We start from the raw sequence: 18,591 nt of genomic DNA, 5'->3' as shown, positions 1-18,591 counted from the left end.
CATCTCAGGTATTAATGTTGGGGTTGTACCAAGATGGAGTGGCCGTGGGGGAAAACTTAAGACTAATTGAGAGCACAAAGGTGAAACAGGTGTTTTTCAAATTTAAATTTCACTTGCAAATATTGCACATTACATTGGTTTCACTTTATTCATGTGTGCAATATCATTATTTATTGGGACCAGTTTGGTCAGAGAGCTAAATATCCTGGCATGGTCACTCTAATACATGGGATTGTGCAGCAAGACCTGCAAGGCAGTGGATATGACAGGAATCCCATGCCAGGGACACTCAAGGTGACTACGGTGCTCTATTTTGTCATGGTTGGCACACATTGATGGTTACAGAGGAGTTAGAGGCATTTTCTTTATTGTGGAATGAACAATGATGGGCTTTTGTAGTAACTCTTTATTGAATGTTCATGTTAGTGCCCAGTGTTATACTCACCACTTCGTGGGACATGGCTGAACTTGCAGACTCAGCTGGTCCCCCCTTGGATGCATCATAAAGGACAGTGTCTGAGAACATTCTCAGCAGGGATCAATGAAATGTTGTAGGTGAACACAAAGCCTTGCAAGGACAGTGCAGGATCTAATTTCTCAGTCATGGTAGCCTGATTGACCTTCGTCCAAATGTAACACAGATGTCTTAGGGCCAGTATTCACTGGCAAGTGCGTGTGTGACCAAGTTCCACTCCCCTTATTCTTCCAGGTGGCAGAAGACCCAGGTTCAGAGGTAGCTCCACAAGGGAACTGGGAACAGATTGGTCTACATCCCAAGCAGGCAATGCAGTTCTGCCGATGGGACACAGTCATGATGGTGCCTCACCCTTGGGCAAATCTAGTGTATATTAGGTTGTCCCTCGTATCCTGTGCACTTCTCTCATTGGCCTTGGCATCCAGCATCTGCCATGGTGGGATTCGAACCCAGGTCCCCAAAGCATTACCCTGGGTCTCTGGGTTACCAGTCCGGTGACAATACCACTATACCACCACCTCCCCCCTGCCATTGACCCCCATTGACTCCAGTGGGCAAGGTCGCAGAAGAATGCGCATTTTGGCCTCCTCCTCAGGCTCATCCAATTCATCCCCATCTGAGGAGAATGCTGCTCCTCCTGTTCTTCCTGTTTCAACGGTTCTCCACGTTGCATGGTCATGTTGTGCAGTGCATAGTAGACTACGACTATTCGTGATACCCTCTGTCGTGCGTACTGCAGGCTAGTCAAGGCAGCGGAAGCACATTTTCAACAAGCTAATGGTTTGTTCAATATTGGCTTTGGTGCAGGCGTGAGCTGCATGCACAGACATGATTCTTTGCCTGTGGTTGCAGACCAGTTGCACGTTGAAATAGTGAAAGCCCTTCCAATTCACAAATGCTGCTAGCTGGCTGGTCCCTGGGAGCTCTAACGGTCACGTGAGTGCAGTTCCTTGCAATCTAGCAAATGAGCAATGTCCCTGAAGCCAAATCCCTTGCTGCTTTGCTGTCCCCATCTGCGGAGTAATTGATGAATTCATTCACACAACGGAAAATGGCATTGGTCACCCCCTTTATGCATGTGTGTGTGGCAGCCTGCGATGTGCCACATATGTCGCCTGCGGAGCTCTGGAAAGCACTGGTGGTGAAAAAATTGAGCGCTGCAGTCATCTTGAGAGTCACTGGCTTGGGGTTCCTGCTAAATCCACATGACTGTAGGTCTTGCTGCACAATCCCACATATTTCAGTGAATACTTCCAGGGACAACCTCTGGCATCTCTGGCATTACTTCTCTGGCATCTGCAGGTAGTTGGTTTTTGCCCTGAGGAGGTGCTGATGTGTCAGTGCGCAACTTCAACGAGGCCTTCCCTGGATGGCTGCAACCTGACCAACCTCCCCCTCCGGTGCTGCCGACTGCTGGCACTGTGGCCTCTGTTCTTGACTAGCAAGAGCTCTCCATTGTCACATTCTCTCCTCCTGCTCCGGAGGTTACAGGAATATCAAGCGTATGAGACCCATAGGTATTCCACCAATTTAAGTGTGTGAGGTAGGCAGACAGTGATACAAGAACATGTGTGTCCATGGATGTTCTACAGGTGAAATCCATTGCCCATAGCCAAACCTCCACCACCCACCCACATTCCTTCTCCCACTTCAATCTCCAACCCTGGCATCGCACGTGCTTTTGGAGACATTGTGAAAATGATACTTCTCAGGCTTGTGTTAGAAGCCGTTACTCTCCACTCTCCTTCTCTCATGTTCATGTTTGTCCCCATTACTCATGAACCTCTCAGCATCACTTTGCACGTTCCCTCTAAAACCCTTCCATCTCCCCCCATTATCTTCGATCATGTCATCTTCCAATTGGAAATGCCATCCGTCCCCCGACTCTGCACCCGTCCCTGTCAACATTCTCCTTCTGATCCTAGACACTCCCTGCATACAATTTTAAAAATCAGGCATTGTTTTAAAGGTAGGAATGCATCTCTTATTCATTAGTATTCAAATACTAATCTGTGAAAGCACAATAGTAAAATTGTGACTTGGCGGACAGATTTAGCATGGCACAATTCAACAATCAACTTATGTAACTTTCTCAGTTCAACCAAAGAGGACAAAACAGTTGTTACTTTTACTGATCAAAGAGAAAAAGTGCTTTTATTAAGATGAAAGTATTCACACCTTAAGGATAAAGTTTTCTTCATGTTGTAGGCTGAGTTCCAGAGTGGACTGCCTAACCATCTGTTCAAATTCCTGGTTTCGCTTTCTAGGAACATCCAGGACAGGAAACAGATCACCAATGAGTCCCATAAAAATGGGCACATCATCTGTCACAACCTTTGGTAAATTGAAATCCCTTAAAGCACGCATTAACACCTTGGAAAAGAAATAACTTGTTACAAACTAATTATGTCATTTTCATCACAGGTTTGCAGTAATATAAGGAAAAGAAAAGACCCAAAATTACTGTTGAATTTATGTTGGGTTAATTCCAGTCAAATTTTTTAAAATACATTTACAGGATGTGGGCATCGTTGGTTAGGCCAGTGTAGTAATTATGGTTTTGTTAAATGTTGGACTGTGCCTTTAAGAATAGTCCTATGATGTAAGATCAAATGATCTGTGTAAACCAATGTGTTAGGAGTGGGGGCTACCTCCACAGTCAGTGTAGAGATAGAGATGGAGTTGAAAGCACATGTGTAGTTGCTGCTGGCTGTACTGTAAATAAATCTAATATTTCCACTTAGAAAGTTGTCTGCAGATCAACTCTATTATAAATGGACAATGTACACAACCACCACAGTACAACTGCCAGCATTTATTGCCCTTGAGAAGGTGGTGGTGAGCTGCCTTCTTGAACCCTGCAGTCCATGTGGCGGAAATCTATTCCCGGGGTGCTCTGTTGGTTCTCTGGTTGTCCTTGCCACTTCCAGATTTCTCATCAAAGAGACCAGAAGACAGGGGACATAGAAAATGTTGCCAAATATAGGCAGATTTATCAATATACAACTAATGAAAATAATACTGTAATTTATGTAATTGTAATGCATGACATGATGGGTTGCAGACAGAGCATTTACATATTAGAAGGCCAAAGATCCCAATGCCATCAATAGCATGAGCCATGGCATGGTGTGTGTGTGTGTGTGTGTGTGTGTGTATATATTTACATATATATAATATATATATATATATATATACACACACAAACACACACACATATATATATTATATATTACACACATACGTACATATATAAAAATGTATTATATATATATTATGTATTTTATATATATTAAATGGGCACTCCATTCTGCACAACCAATACATGTTGCCACCCCTGTGGAGGCCAGGGAACGCCAAAAATTATTTAGGTGACCCATGGTCTGGATCAGCCAGGGTCAGGGCTAAAACTGACATTAGTCCTGCCCCACTGCAGTTCTGCTGGTTTAACAATCTGCGCCAGAGTTTTCCGCTCCCATTGGTGGCGGGCGTCATGATGGGCATGAGCAGACAATATGGCGCGAAGGCCAAAAGTCTGTTTTATGCCATCGTAAAACCAGTTTGCAATCGTCCCCTCTGCCCATCAATAGCGGGCCACGTCTCCCGTCATCCAACATCAGGACCTTAATTTTAATGCATTTGCATCTCATCATTGTGCCCTCATGCCGGAGTCATCCTTCCACGTCAAATTTACCACCCTCGTCAGCATGACTTTAGAACAGCGTGATTCATGACTGCCTTTAAAAGGCGTACACCTGGCAAGCTGAACTTCGAGGGGAACTCGGAGGTGAGAGCACACAACCTTGCACAGCGCTCATGAGGATCACCCGTAGGACATCATGAGGTGATGCGCATTCTGGGGGCAGGGGCAGGTACAGGGGCAAGTCGCTTTCTCTTGGCTGACTTTCAGTGTGGTATCAAGGCAAGGGCTCCAGTGCAGGTGAGGCTGGTTGGTGGGGGGCGGGCGGGGGGGAGGAGGCAGCACAGTCAGAAGGAAGAGTAAAAGCACATGCTGGGGGGTGGGGGGGGTGTGATGGAAGCTGCCACACACTCGGAAAAGCTGGTCAAAAAAGCGAGTATTCTGCCACAGCTGAGACCGTTCAGCAGCAGCTCCATTGACATGCTTGGAGTCAGGCCTCTGAAGCAGTTCTACCCACTCTAGCAACACTAAAGCATGAATGTGCCACCAAATGCTCCAGAACTTTTCACCTCTTAGGTGCAGACTGCAAATTAATGTGTGTTTTAGGGGGCCACAGAACAATTGGACAACTGGGCAAGTTGTAGAATCACCTTGCAAAAAGTGACCATGGCGCAGCCACTACTGGAGGCGCTCAGTGCCCCTTGCAATGTCTTCATTAAGGGTTAGACCAGTGTCCCTCTTGGTTCAAGTTAAAAGTGCAGCCTTGCAGTTTGAGCTGAGCCTGCGCCTGAGCTGAGAGCACAGCATGCAGTCCAATGGCTGAAGTTGCCGCCAATCGGTCAAGTGGAATGGGGCGGAGGTGGGTGGGGTTTCAGACAGCCAATGGGCACACTGCAGACTGGCCATCCGAGTGGTGACCAACACTCTCCTGCATGCGTCAAGGGGCCTGCCTTCAGACTTAACCAAGAGAGGTTCTTAGTACATATATACTAACCTAGGCATCTCTCTATTTGACCCTGCAGGAGGAGAACATCAGGATCATGGAGCCTGGTGGTTTAGCAGTATGTCTTACAGCTTAAAGAGAAGAAGAGTGTGATAGAAGCGCCTGGCCAGGCAAAGGGAGGAGCACCTCCCTCAAGAAGAGGTGGCAGGGCCTGCTCCGCACGCAGCTAAGGATCCGCAGAGAGCCCTCGCTTGTAGGCACCTTGCTAGACCCAGGGCCAATAGACAGAGCTTGTCATTCCTGCAGATCACAGAAGACTGCACATGTCTCAGGAACTGGTTGGTCATATATGCCACCTGCTGCAGGATTTGGCACCACAGGGACATGGAGGGCATCCACCGCCAGTAGCTGTGAAAGTAACTGTGATGCTCAATTTTTATACCAGTGGCTCCTTCCAGGGCTCCACAGGTGACCTGTAAGGGGATCTTGGAAGATACGCTCACACGTGTATCCAGGAAGTCATAGGCAACATCTTCGCCAAGGCAGAGAAATTTGTGCATTTCGCCCGGAATCAGCAAAGCCAGGAAGCAAGAGCACTGGTTTTCCACAAGTGCAGGGTGCCGCTGACTGCACTCACGTGGCGTTTAGATCTCCATGGCAACAAGCAGTCAACTACGTCAACCGCAAGGGCTTCCACTAGCTAAATGTTCAGCTGGCATGCGACCATCACAAATGCATCTTACAGGTCTGCATATGATTCCCAGAGAATATCCAAGACTCCTACATCTCTAGCAGGTCTCAGATCCCTGACATTTTCCAGGGACCACAGAGGCTGCAGGCTGGCTTCTCGGGGACAAGGTCCACCCACAGAGGACGTGGCTGGTGACGCCCATGCGGCGGCCTCAGACTGCAACAGAGGGAAGGTATAATGAGGCTCATGCCACGACCCGGACTTTTGTGGAGCAAACGATTAGCAAGTGGAAAATGAGGTTCTGGTGCCTCGACAGGTCTGGGGGTGGAGCACTGCAATACACAGTCCCCACAGGCTGTCGCACATCACCATAGCTTGCTGCGCGCTACAAAAACTGGCACTGCAACACATGGAGGACCTGGCTGAGGAGGAGATGGAGGAGCTGCACATCTCCTCCAGTGAGGGCGACGTCAAAGTGGATGACGGCGATGAGGTCATTGCACAGGTCAGGTGAGCTAGGTGCGCTCATGAGGCCCTCATAGCTGCAAGGTTTGTGGAGGATGATGATGAGATGCAGTGAGGACAGCCCTAAACATCCTCACCTTGCATCTGTGAATGTTTGACTCTTGTTTGGCTGATGGCAGCGCACATACCCTCAGTGCTCAGGCGCATGTCATGGAGATGCAGTGGAGGCCTAAATAGTCACTAGATTCCAGGAGTATGACGACAACATGCAGTGAGGACACTCCACAGACCTTCACATTGCCTCTGTGAATCTCTAATCCTATCTGGCTGAGGGCAGCTCGCTTGTGCTCTGTGATCAGGGTCATACGATGGAGACACTGCAGTGAAACTGTAAATGCATCTGAGCCTTGGTCAGCCTTCAATGCCTGAACCCTTCAGGAGCACAGCGTCACTGGTCACAGGTGCTGAAGAGATGGGGACCAGCCCCACCTCAAAGGTACTGAGAGCACATAGAGAGAAGGATGGAACTCTGTGACGCCTGCCCAAGACATTCTGGCAGCAATGACAAGCACCATTGAGGTGCAGGCATTAGTAATGTGTCCAGAGAATGTGAGGCCGGATCATCACTTTGAAGATTACACACTGCACAGGGAAGAGGCCCTAGACTGATACACCTGCCTTTATTTTGTGCAGGAACCAAGGTTTCACATCAGAATGACACGAACACTGCTCATCAGAACAAGGAGCCATAGACAAGGAGACATTCTTGGGAGTTTATTTACAATAGTAAACATTATGTACAAGTGATTAATACCTGTGCCCATACTGCAACTACATCTTCTTAACCTTTCTAATTGTGTCTTGGTGCTCCCCTGGCATCCACAACGGAGGTGGAGGAAGCCAGCTGACTGCGACGTCCTGTCTGTGATGACTTTGGAGTGCATCCTCTGGAGGGCTCCGGCCTGCTTTGGGTGTCCTGCTGTGGGCCAGCTGCACCCTCCTCAGCCTGTGGAGCTGGAGATGATGGGATCACAGGAAGAGGAGATTTGGATGGGCCGAACATTCCTGGAGTTACCTGGGTGGATGGCCCCGGGGAGTCGAGCTGCTGGTCCTCCTCCCTATGAGTGCCCGATGGCCCCTGGCTGACTCCTTGAGGAGAAGGGGAAGCTGGAGTGAGATCGAGCTGCCGCGCACCCCTCTCAAATTGACACTGTTGGTGGCCAACCAGGGCATCAGCGATGGAGTTCAGCTCATGCAGCTGTGCAGGACCGATGTCCCGGACCAAGGTCTACATGGTGGCCACCATCCTGCCAGTGTTGACATCGATGTGTTGGTATGCCAATGCTATCACCTCAGACTGAAGGCGTACAGACTCTTCCATCGTCCACTGCAATCTGAGGAATGCACCAGACATCTCTTCCTGATGTTCCTGTGATTGGCTTTGCAGCTCCAACAATTGACTGAGGACTGAGTCCAGAGGCTCATCATCTGACTCAGGACTCAGCAGATTCCTTACCTCCAGCAGTCCACCGAGTGCCGACAACCTAGGATATCCCTGCCTCCGCCTGCTGTGGAACAGGTTGTGTGCTGTGCTCATCAAATTGTGATCCCGAGGCTGTTGTACATCTAGGTCCTACCAAGATGTGTGTCGCTGCGCTGGTGGAGGCTGTGAGTGACCGCTGTGACGGGACTTCAAAAGCGCTGCCCTCAGGGTCCTCATCTGAGGTGCTCTCAGCGCTGGTGTCAGGCTCCAGGTTGCTCAACGTGGCAGATGTGCCCAGGAGAGAAGGGAGATTATTAGTGCTTGGCAGCCGTGTTACACACAGAACAGTGGACTCAGTAGTGTTGAGAGAGGGATGATGTGGTGCAGGGCCCTCATGTGGATGCTTGCCGCCAACCTCACCATCACCGCAGGAATGGTCCATGTCCTCTCTAGCCAGCTTCAACGCCTGACTCTCGAACGGAGTGAGGACCTTGAAATCCACCCCTGGTCTGGGACCTCTGAATGACACATTTCAATTAATTGTGCGCAATCTTGTCCTGCGTAAAGACTGACAGAGAGAGTGTGAGCAAGGTGCTTGCAGGCCAAATGAGAAGGATGCCAGGCGTGCTTGTGTACTGAGTGGAGCCATGGACGGGATGAGGAGGTGATCTCCAGAGCAAATAAGGTCAGATGGGAATGTGAGGGCGTGTGTGAGAGAGAGAGAGAGAGAGAGAGAGAGAGGTGATATCTCTTGAGCTAATAGTGAGTGAGGTGCCAGTCAATGTGTGATGGGCTTGTGAGTGTGAGAGCTGAGTGATGAGATGGTTGACTTACCCTGGCGGCACAGGTGAGATCATTCACCCCTTTTCTGCACTGGATGGCCAACCTCTTGTATGTAGCGTTGGCACTGACCACCTCTGTCACAGCCTTTTAAGCCGGTGAGACTGATGGACCTCCTGCGGCCAGGGTGGGGATAGAGGATATTGTAGCGGGCCTCCACGGTATCCAAAAGGTGTCCCTGGGATGCATCACTGAATCGGGAGGCTGCACTCTTCTTGGCTTCTGGGGCCATATCTTCACTGGAGCAGTCCTGGGCTGCAAGCATTGAGAAGTCTACTCGTGGCTGCAGTTTAATTATGGAGCCCGGCATGAGAAAGTGACAAGGTAACGGCGGGGCGGGAAAATCGGAGGCCATCCGTCAGTGATCCGGCATGTTTCCTATGGCTGCATAATTAATGAGGCGGGTATGGGACGATACAGTGCGAAAACCCCCCATTGAGGCTGGCGAGTAAAACATCTTTTTTCATGCCTGCTACCGCACTTTGTGCGAATCTGGAACGACTCCGCCCCTAAGCTACTTGTTTTATTTAAATTTCACAGTCATTTGAAAACTAAAATACAAATTTCCATTGGAGCAATTTTCTTTCAGTGTGTTAAGTTGCATATAGATTTGAGCACCTCTGAAGGTTTACTTAGCCATGCCTTTTCAGGCTCATTTATGTGCCAGCAGCATTTTATTTTTGGACACGTGCATATTTATCTTTGGAATCTCGTTTTCAATTAAAGAAAATGACCTTTAAAACTTTCAGCTAATGGACCTTGGATACAAGGTAAGTAGTGCATTCAAGGTAAATTACAAATTTCATGTATAAAAATAAGGCAAACAAGGTTAAATTAGGTAGGTCAAGTCTATCATTTAGATTATGAATACAATTAAATTCTCAATAAACATAGGACAGTGAGAGAATAGCAAAAAGGAGGGGAAGGGAAAATGGAGCAAGTATACGTGAAGCGTTTACTTTTTTTACATAAGACTGTGCTTTAAATGAAATATTTAATAACTTTGGGTTACTTTTAAAGTAATAAGGATATCCTTTATATTTGAATAACTTCACTACAAAAATATTTGTTTCTGAATCACAGCACACAAGTTGTAAATCACGAAAACCCATCAGCCCAATAAGATTGTGATTTCTCTGAAATTGATCACTATTTTAGGATTAAAAAAGGGTGAAGAAGACTGCATGGTCTATTAATTTTTGAATTACCTGATCCTCTGGTCTATTCTTGTCTCCTCTCTTAAGGGAACCAGCAACAACTAAAACAGATTTGACAGCACGGAGACCCCAGTCATAATGATCCTTAACAAGAAACAAAGTGAACCTGGTGAGCAACAAACAGCAACAAAGTGTCTTTTTTCTTTATGATTGCTGTGTATTTTCAACATTTGCTGTAGCAAAAAAAGTTAAAATTAAGAAGTAGTAAACCTTGCTTTGTGCCCAGCTATGAAGCATGACTCATCGTGCCAGTTTTTTCTCTGCCTGAGACCTCAGTGTTACACAGTGCTCCCTTAAATGACCTACTGAGAGTCCAGGGAATTCACATTCGCAAAGAAAGGTGAGCCCCTTACTTGAACTAGTGAATTTGTGGTTGGAGGGCAAGAACTAAAGCATTCATGTTCCAAGGATATAATACATAGATAATTCTGAACTTTCTCTCCCTCCCCCTGGAAATCACCTCACTTTTGCTCAGAAACTTGCTCTGCTAGCAAAGGTGAAATTTGGTCCTCTCAATATGGAGAACTCATGGACTTCAGCACTTTATGAGGACACAGCAAAAGAAAACCATAGGTTCCAATGTACTGCATCACTAAGTTACCCATCACAATATTTTTCAAAAATGCTTCTCTGAAAATTCAAAAAGGAATTTCTCAATAAAGTCAGTGCTGCAACTCCAAAGTTAAAACAGCAATGTAGTCTTACTAGGTTATCTTATGCTTTCCACGCCATTGTCAATTTTTTTTTCTACAATTCATGCAGTCTTTATCCACTGATGATCAGTTTACACCTTAAATACCAAAGCATACAGGGACATGGCAACTAACACTGCTAGACTGAGGCCTTTTGTTGCTGGAATCCTAGTTTTAAATGCTTGCTGACAAGGCTGACATTTTAGTTCTATATAATTATCAGGGTGGTGGGCGGTTAGTACTAATGGAAATCTTTTCCCTTTTTGGAATTTTTAATCTTCATCTAATTTCCTGTTTATAATACATGACATCATGAGTACCGACAGCTTCATTGTGGGCAATGAAAGCATGCAGTTGCCATGACATTTTCTCACTATCTTTCATTATTCTGGGCAATGTTGTACAGAAAACAAACGTGACTACCTCTGGTCGCGCACTTATTTGAAATGTTTCATTTTAAACAAATCAATTGTTTCAAAACACGATACTGTGTCAGATGACCTTTAAAATATCTTGATTTAACTCACAATAGCTGCTGACAGGATATTCCACTATTAATGTATACAGACTTAGGCCAAAAATCTCCTCAGACACCACCGTTGTAGTTTCACCAGAAGTGCAGCGAAGCCCCTTTTATGAGATTTCTGTTGCACTCTTGGTGGTGGAGAAGAAACTCAAAGAAAATTCTTGACCTAAAGTTAGCAACAGAAGTGTATGGTTTAACATTAAAATGCAGTATGACAAATGCAAGCATTTAAGAAGTAATTTTCTGACTTTCTAATGTCAGCAGGATGCCTCATCAACGGAACACGTCGGAAACTCTGGTATACATTGCATATGATTTTCTAACATTCATGCCAGGTCAAAATCAGAACATCTTCACGCTTAAAATATTGAATTTCAAATTTTGTAAATAAACAATGATTGTGAAATCAGTCAAAGAAATTTTAAAAACCTGTTTCGATAGCAGCTCTTTACAGAGAGTATACAAAGTGATGAACTTCCTGGCCAGCAATTTGGCATCTAAAAATCCTTCAGCAACCAGCATAATCTCGCAAATCAGTTCAATATCAGGGACAACCATAGCACAAGGCCTAAAAAAGAAGCAAGATACCTGAGATAAAGTTCATTGTGACTCCACTGCATACATATGAACACTCAACTGTAACAATGGAATTTGTACATATATTGCAGACCTATGTATGCACTATCTCAGTAAGCCATTTTTACAAGAGTTATTTACTCAGCTGCTACATACATATTTGATGCTATGCGCTGTATTTCAATGTAGAATCAACTTCAGACTTTTGTTTGATATATACAGTGTTATAAATATTATTCATTAATGATGCACTTTCTATAAAAAGGACATAGAAGCATTGGAAAAAGTCCAATTTCTTGTTTTCACAAAGTTGGCATCAGATCTGACATATTATCAGGAAAAACTGAAGCGGTTAAGAGTTCAAGGTGACCTGATCGACATCTTTACAATTATGAATGGGTTGGGCAGGGTAGGTGTAGAGAGAATGTTTCCAATTGTGAGACAATCCAAAACTAGAGCCAACAATACAATATTGTTACGAAAAAACGAACTAAATAAGGAAAAATTACTCAGAAAGTGGATAGAATGTGTAACTCACTACCAGAGCAAATGGTTGAGGCAAACAGCTTAGGGAGTTTTCAAAAGGAAGCTAGACAACTATATGAGAGAAAAAGGAATAGAAAGACATGCTGAAAAGTTGAGATGAGACAGATAGGAGACTCACATGGGATATAAACACCAGCACAGACTAGCTGGGCCAAATGGCTAATTTCTGTGTTGTGTATCTAAGTAATTTCATACAATATTTATTTAGGTAGCCATTAATGATTCTATTCCACATGTAAAAGTTGTTTTCAAAATCTACAATTTCTGTCGCATTGCCATTTAGTCTGCAGTAAATGATTTGATGGTGGACGGGCTCCCAACACTGGAGGGCCAATGGGAGGCTCTCCAGCACTCTGGTATCAGCAGCCCTACCAGCCCAGCTGGGAGCTGCTGTTGTGAACATGGAGACAACAAGCAACAAGTGAAGGTAAATGGGTTTTTACTTTTTAAAAACGCCACAGCTGTCTGGCCATGATCCTTGAGTGACAACCACTCCAGGGGATAGCCAGCAGTTGCAGCTGTGGCCTGCCAGCTATTATCGGTCTGTGCGACTCATAAATGCACACTCTCCCAACACCACACCACCCCCCCACCCCCACCAGTCTGAGCCCACCATGTTGGCCTGGATATAGCCACCGTAATAAATTTAAGTAGCCTCAATTAGCTACCCGTCACTTGCCTGTGAGCAGCTGATTCAACCCCAAGGTGCCCTCAATCAAAATGGCTCATGGTAGGATTGTGGCGGGAAATTGGCCTAGAGGTCAGTGGCACCAAATTGTTCACCACCAACTCTGGTCTGGACTTCAAACTCTGGCCATTAAGTTAGCGGTAGGAGTTCCCATTACAGAATTCAGCCTGGTGTGGCTCACCTTCAATTGCCAGTGCAGATACGCCAGAACATGGTCTAGCTCACACCCATTTTTGTCATGATCACAAATTCAAGATTTATATGGTAAGATGACATATATAGGCAAACCAATGGCAGATTATTAAAACAAAATCCTAATGTGAATGCAGCCAGCAACTACAACTCCAAATTAACACCGCACTGCAGCTTTCAGGCTGTGCAAGAACAGGAAATCGAATGGTTAACATTCTGGACCAGCTGGCAGATCAAGCCTAAGGGGTGGGATTGGAACTTATCCAAGAGGGGTCAAGCACCATGTGGTCAATGGGCTACAGTATTTGTAGAGTTAATGGCAATGGAAGTCCAGCAGGCATATTTCCAAATTAATTTGATGTGAAGTCCTTACAGTCAGAATACTTCCACCAATTGGAAAGGTGAAAGGTCAGTGACTAACGCAGTGCATCATCCAATAATATTCAATATATAATTTGAAGCAACGTGAGTGCACTGGAAAGGTCTGCCATTTACAGTCACAAAAAACAACACTCAAAGGGAATAATTCTTACTTTGATCAATAGAGAATCAGCTACCTGTTTTACAACTCTCCCAATGAAATGAAAATTCAAAGTCATGTATAACGAGCATCTAATCTGATATCATCTGTGGTACACTATCGACGGCAGTCAAAGTTACCTTCAAAATTGCGTGGTTTACATTAAAACTAAATTATACTTTGGACACAAACATATGGCCTGAAGTTTGTGTACATTGTGTGCGTGCGTGCATGATCCGCGGGCCCGGAATTAGCCCTGATTGCCGCTTCTGGCCTGCGAGCATCAGAAGAACATGATTTCACACTGACTGGCTAATTAAGGGCTGGCCGGCGTGAAATGTACCCCCACATTGGGGAAGAGCTGGCGGCAGAGGCGAGAGCATGGCGGGCGTCGGGTCCAGTGGGGGGTTTTAAAACGGCTGAGGCAGCACCCTGAAGGCTGCCAGGAGTTCCAGAGGAGGCATAGGGACCTGTCTAAACCTAAGCTGAAGTATAGGTGTCATCACCAGCTCGACACGTCAGGCAGGAGGAAAATGCAGGAGGGCACTTTGCCCCTTGCTTCTCGGACAAGTGGCTGCGCACTCTCGTGGACGTAGTGAGTGCCAGGCAGGACATCCTGATGCCACGAGATGACAAGAGGAGCCCACCCCACCAAACGAAGGCGGCCGCAGCTGGATTCAGTGCCAAAAAAGATTTAATGATCTTCTGTGCTCGGGAAGGGTAACAATTTGGCACGGCACTGTGTGGAGGAGTCTTGATGGGTGGCCACCCTTCTTGGCGCTCAAGGGTTTAAGATCCAGAGTAACAGAAGGCACATATACCTGTGCCTGCTATGACTGGGAGATCAGACTGGTAGCCCTGGGTGCATACAAGGGTCAGACGTGCAAATATGACAGGCACTTCTACCTGCTTCACGGGTGTGGGGGAGGGGGGAGCGAGCCTGGTATGGTGTTGCAGGTAGAGGGTGGATTAATGGATAGACCTTTGTCCATACAGGAGAAGAGAAGCCACAATGCTGCTGAGAGCGCAAGAATGGGTGGTGGGGTGGCCAACCTGCTCATCCTAAGCAAATGTGAGATGGATGCCCTAGAGCTCGAGTGCGAGCGTGCACCAAGGTCATCAGGTCACGGAGAGGCAGGCATTTCAGAGGAAGGTAAGATTCCAGTGGACAGATGCGGGACAGGCAGAGATTGCAAACAATGTAGGATCCTCTCATCTCAAAAGATAACGTCTAATCAAGAGTCCCCAGTGATCCAGCAATGACGATGGCACCACAATGCTGATGTCCATAGTCTTACCAGGCCGCCTAGCATGCACGTCGCCTAAATGATGATTGATATCACTGACATATTGTCTTCCTCCCTCAGGTGCGCATCCTCCAGTGGCATCCAGGACGCTGAGGACCCTCAACTGACACTGGAGGAGAATCCACACATAGATCCACCTGCGTCACATCCTCTCTCACTACCTGGCACCAGCTCAGGTACAAGCATGTCGGTGGGCTGTCATTCGTCACCTCAGCTAGGTGTGCACGTGGGCAGGTCATGGCACACTCACATGAGGAGTTGGCGGGGGCAAAGAGTGCCCAGGGCACCAGCTGTCCGAGAATTGCTGAGTCCAAGGTAGATGATGAGCCTCTGGAGTTGTCCATCAGGTGACAGATGCTGGATGTCCAGAGGGATGCGCGGGAAGATCTGGCGGAGATCCCTGAGGATTTGGATGCCATGGTCTCTGTTAAGAAGGAGTCCTTGAGGAGTTTAGCACTGCATTGACCCTGAGCACCGAGCACACAGCCTTCTCTACTGAAATAGTGGCGACTCTCATGGAGGGGCAGCTCCAGGAACAGAATCAGGGGTTCCTGGGGTCCCACTCAGACGTGCAGTCCCAGACACTGGCTGTGACCTCAGGAGGTCACCACCAGTGTGAGGGATGGATGAGGCACCTAGTCTCTCTGTTAGGTGCCCATCCATCAATGATGAGCATGGAGGTCCAGATGTACCTCATGCTGGTGAACGAGCTGTCTGTCATCCCTGTGGACTCTTCTCACATCGCTCCAGACGAGGGCAGCAGCTCCTCCGCCCCTTTGCCAGTGACCGTGGCATCTTTTAAGGCTGTGACGACTAAGGGGTGCCTAGTCATGTTGCTGGTCGCACCCTCCCAGGTGGAGCCTGCTCAGGCCCCACCAGCTAGAGGATGACCGCCAAGGTCATCAGGGACAACAGGACAGCAGAGTCAGAAATCTGCCTCCAAGGCCACTGCCAGCGAGGGGAGTGGGGGTAGGGGCGCCAAGACATAGCACTCTCAAGCTTAAGTTTAAGGTACCGTGAGCACAGGATACAGTTATCACAGGTGATATTCTCTCAGTGTTATGTATTGTTTTTGGGTGACAATAGCAACAAAAATATGTTATGTTCCTTTTTCGCAACTCTGGAAATTATGAATCTAGATTTTGTTTCAATGTACTGTGTGTCCTTTATGTTTTCCACAGGTGCAGGCCTCATCAGTGCATTATGATAGGCGGCAGGGGCAGCAAACTTTATTACAGAGGTTGTGAGGCAACACTGGGGTCATGGGACTTCCTCCTCAGAAATGTGTGTGAAGGAGGTGGCGCCCTTGCCATGAGAGCAGAGCCATGCCTTGACAGCCTAGCTGAAGATGCGTTGAATAAAGGCCTCCCTGGTGTCCTTGCCTCCCTGAATGTTCCTCAGGTCTGACCTCAGGTCCTTACCCTGTGCCTGCCTGGGCCCTTCATCAGATCCATCAGTAGAGTCGTCCTCTGAGGCCTGTGGAGCTACCTCACTATCCTCATCCTCCAGTGGGTCCCCCCTTGCCAGCGCCAAATTGAGCAGAGCGTAGCAGACAATGGCAATAAGCGACACGTGCTCTGAAGCATATTGCCAGACACCCCCTTATCAGTCCAGGCATCTGAACACCTTTCAGGAGACCAATGGTCCTCTCAACCACCGCCCTTGTGGAGGCATGACTCCTATTGTACCTCTCTTCTTCCTTGGGTGCTGGAGTGGTGTCATGAGCCATGTTTTCAAGGGATATCCTTTGTCACCCAGCAGCCAACCATCCAGCTGAGCTGGAGCCATGAACAGCCTTGGCACCTAGGAATGTCACAGGATGTATGCATCATGGTTGCTGCCAGGCTATGAAGCTATTAATGTATATATATTTGGAAATTATTTTTCTTTTAAAATAGAGGTTTAGTCTGTGGGCATGTCTTAATTGGATTAAAGCCAGCTGGTCTGGATGCTTTGTTGTGTACTAGTTTTGAGATGTAAGAGAGGTAGAGTGCATTTGCATTTTTTGAATAGAGCATTCAAGAAGTGGGGCGAAATCTGGTACCTAGCTAGCAGAGACCAAGCAATATGTTTACATTACTAAAAAAATTGGTACTATGAAAGGGGTTTTATTGTTAGAAGAGGTGGAGTTCAAAGAGGCTGGTGATACAATGAGAATTTACATTCAATGAGCTGTGCTAGGTATAACTTCAGCATTTTTGTATATGCAGGGCAGAGGCAATGTAAGATCAAAATAGCTGTACGCCTATAGCTGTCTCCACAGGAACCAAAGTGAAAAGAACCTCACTTTGAATTTGTATTGTGAAAATGTTTTGCCTGGTGTCTGATTAAGTCTATGGGTTGCTGTTGCCTTAATGGAGATTAGTTTGGGAATTTGTTAAAAGTTGTGATCGTAGTCGTTTGTAGCCATGTGTATATATTTAACTTGTGTAAATTAATAAAATGTTTCATTTAGTTTAATATAAAATCTCTCGAGAACTGGTGGTCTGATTCCTGAATTTAGAGTTGTGTCTCAAACATACCACTTAAAAATATAGGTTATGACAGTTGTTTAAAGTTTCCCTCTGGGATTTTTAAATAACTCAGCTTTACCAAAAGGCTGTCTCATAACACTACCTTGCACAAACTTGCAGAATCAGGGCTTTGTGGTCACATTCTACCTGCACGTTCATGGAGTGGTAGCCCTTTCTATTTATGAAGGCATTCGGCTGTCCCGTTGGCACCTTGATGGCCAGAGGAGTGCAGTCTATAGCATTTTGGATGCGGGAGACCCAGCAATAGCTGCAAAACCTTTTGTTGCTCAGCCTGGCTGGCTTGGTCCATCCAGTACAGAATGAATGTGTGGACCCACCTGAACAGAGCATCAGTGACGAACCTGACACAACTGTTGACAGCCGATTGGGACACTCCACACAGATCCCCCACTGACCCCTGGAAAGATCCGGAAGCATAAAAAATTGAGGCTACTGTTACTTTCAGGGCCACTGGCAGTGGGTGCCCACCCACACAGCTGAAGGTGATCTCCAGACCAATCATCTGACATATGGAAGTCACAGTGTCCTTAGAGGGGCAGAGCCTCCTGCGGCACTGGACCTCAGACATGTTGAGGTAGCTGGAGCGTTGCCTGTAGACTCTCGCTGCAGGATAGTGGGGTCTTCTGTGGTCCTTTCCGCTTTGCTCTCTCTGCTGGCCCTGCACCCCCCAGCACCTGCGCCTCTCCTCCCACAGGTCTGTTCCTGCGATGCTGCCTGCAGACACCTGGCCTCCTCTCCCTTCTGTTCCTCTCTTCCCCCTCAGAGGAGGTCCCCCCCAGTGAAGTACAAAATCCTCATCTGCTGAAATGCAGATGGCACTGTCCCAAGCACTGAAGGCTGTACTCAGCAGAAATGCTCCGAGAGTTGACAAAACAAAAGAGTCCTCAAGACAAAGCGAACAAAGCAAAAACTTCAGAAGAAACCACAGGAAAAGTCTGAAATCTCAACAAACAAACAGCAGCAATCTCTCACGTAAACTCCCAACAACTCACACAGCCAATGCTCTGTTCCCTTTTTATTCTGCCCTTGGATGAGAAAATTGAAAAAATGAGATGGCTGCCCACCTGTGTTGCCCATGCAACGAGTGCAAAATCGCAACTTAAAATTGCCTTCAATTGCATTTTTAATTGCCTTAAGTAGCTGATTAATTGTCGGTGGGCGCGCTTCCCAGTCCCGCATGTGCCCACTCACTGAAATATCGTACAAGCGCGCGATAACGTCGGGATGTGTTCTCACAAGATTTAACACTTTTCTGG

The 18,591-nt window shown here is 46.8% G+C and overlaps 1 protein-coding gene across 1 annotated transcript in view; it reads right to left on the bottom strand.

The window, feature by feature from the left end:
• The window catches only part of LOC144678871 (dynein axonemal heavy chain 11-like), a 552,140-nt gene that overhangs the window by 311,063 nt on the left and 222,486 nt on the right, over window positions 1-18,591 (bottom strand). Inside the window, exons 36-38 of the mRNA XM_078538870.1 lie at window positions 11,402-11,540; window positions 9,746-9,838; window positions 2,654-2,848 (exon numbers count right to left, since the gene is read on the bottom strand). Coding sequence (XP_078394996.1) covers window positions 2,654-2,848; window positions 9,746-9,838; window positions 11,402-11,540 — 427 coding nt within the window. The remainder of the gene's footprint in view (window positions 1-2,653; window positions 2,849-9,745; window positions 9,839-11,401; window positions 11,541-18,591) is intronic.

Source organism: Cetorhinus maximus, chromosome 3 (genome assembly GCF_964194155.1).
Source record: "Cetorhinus maximus chromosome 3, sCetMax3.hap1.1, whole genome shotgun sequence".
Taxonomy (NCBI): domain Eukaryota; kingdom Metazoa; phylum Chordata; class Chondrichthyes; order Lamniformes; family Cetorhinidae; genus Cetorhinus; species Cetorhinus maximus.
This window is presented reverse-complemented; position numbering and strand designations above follow the sequence as displayed.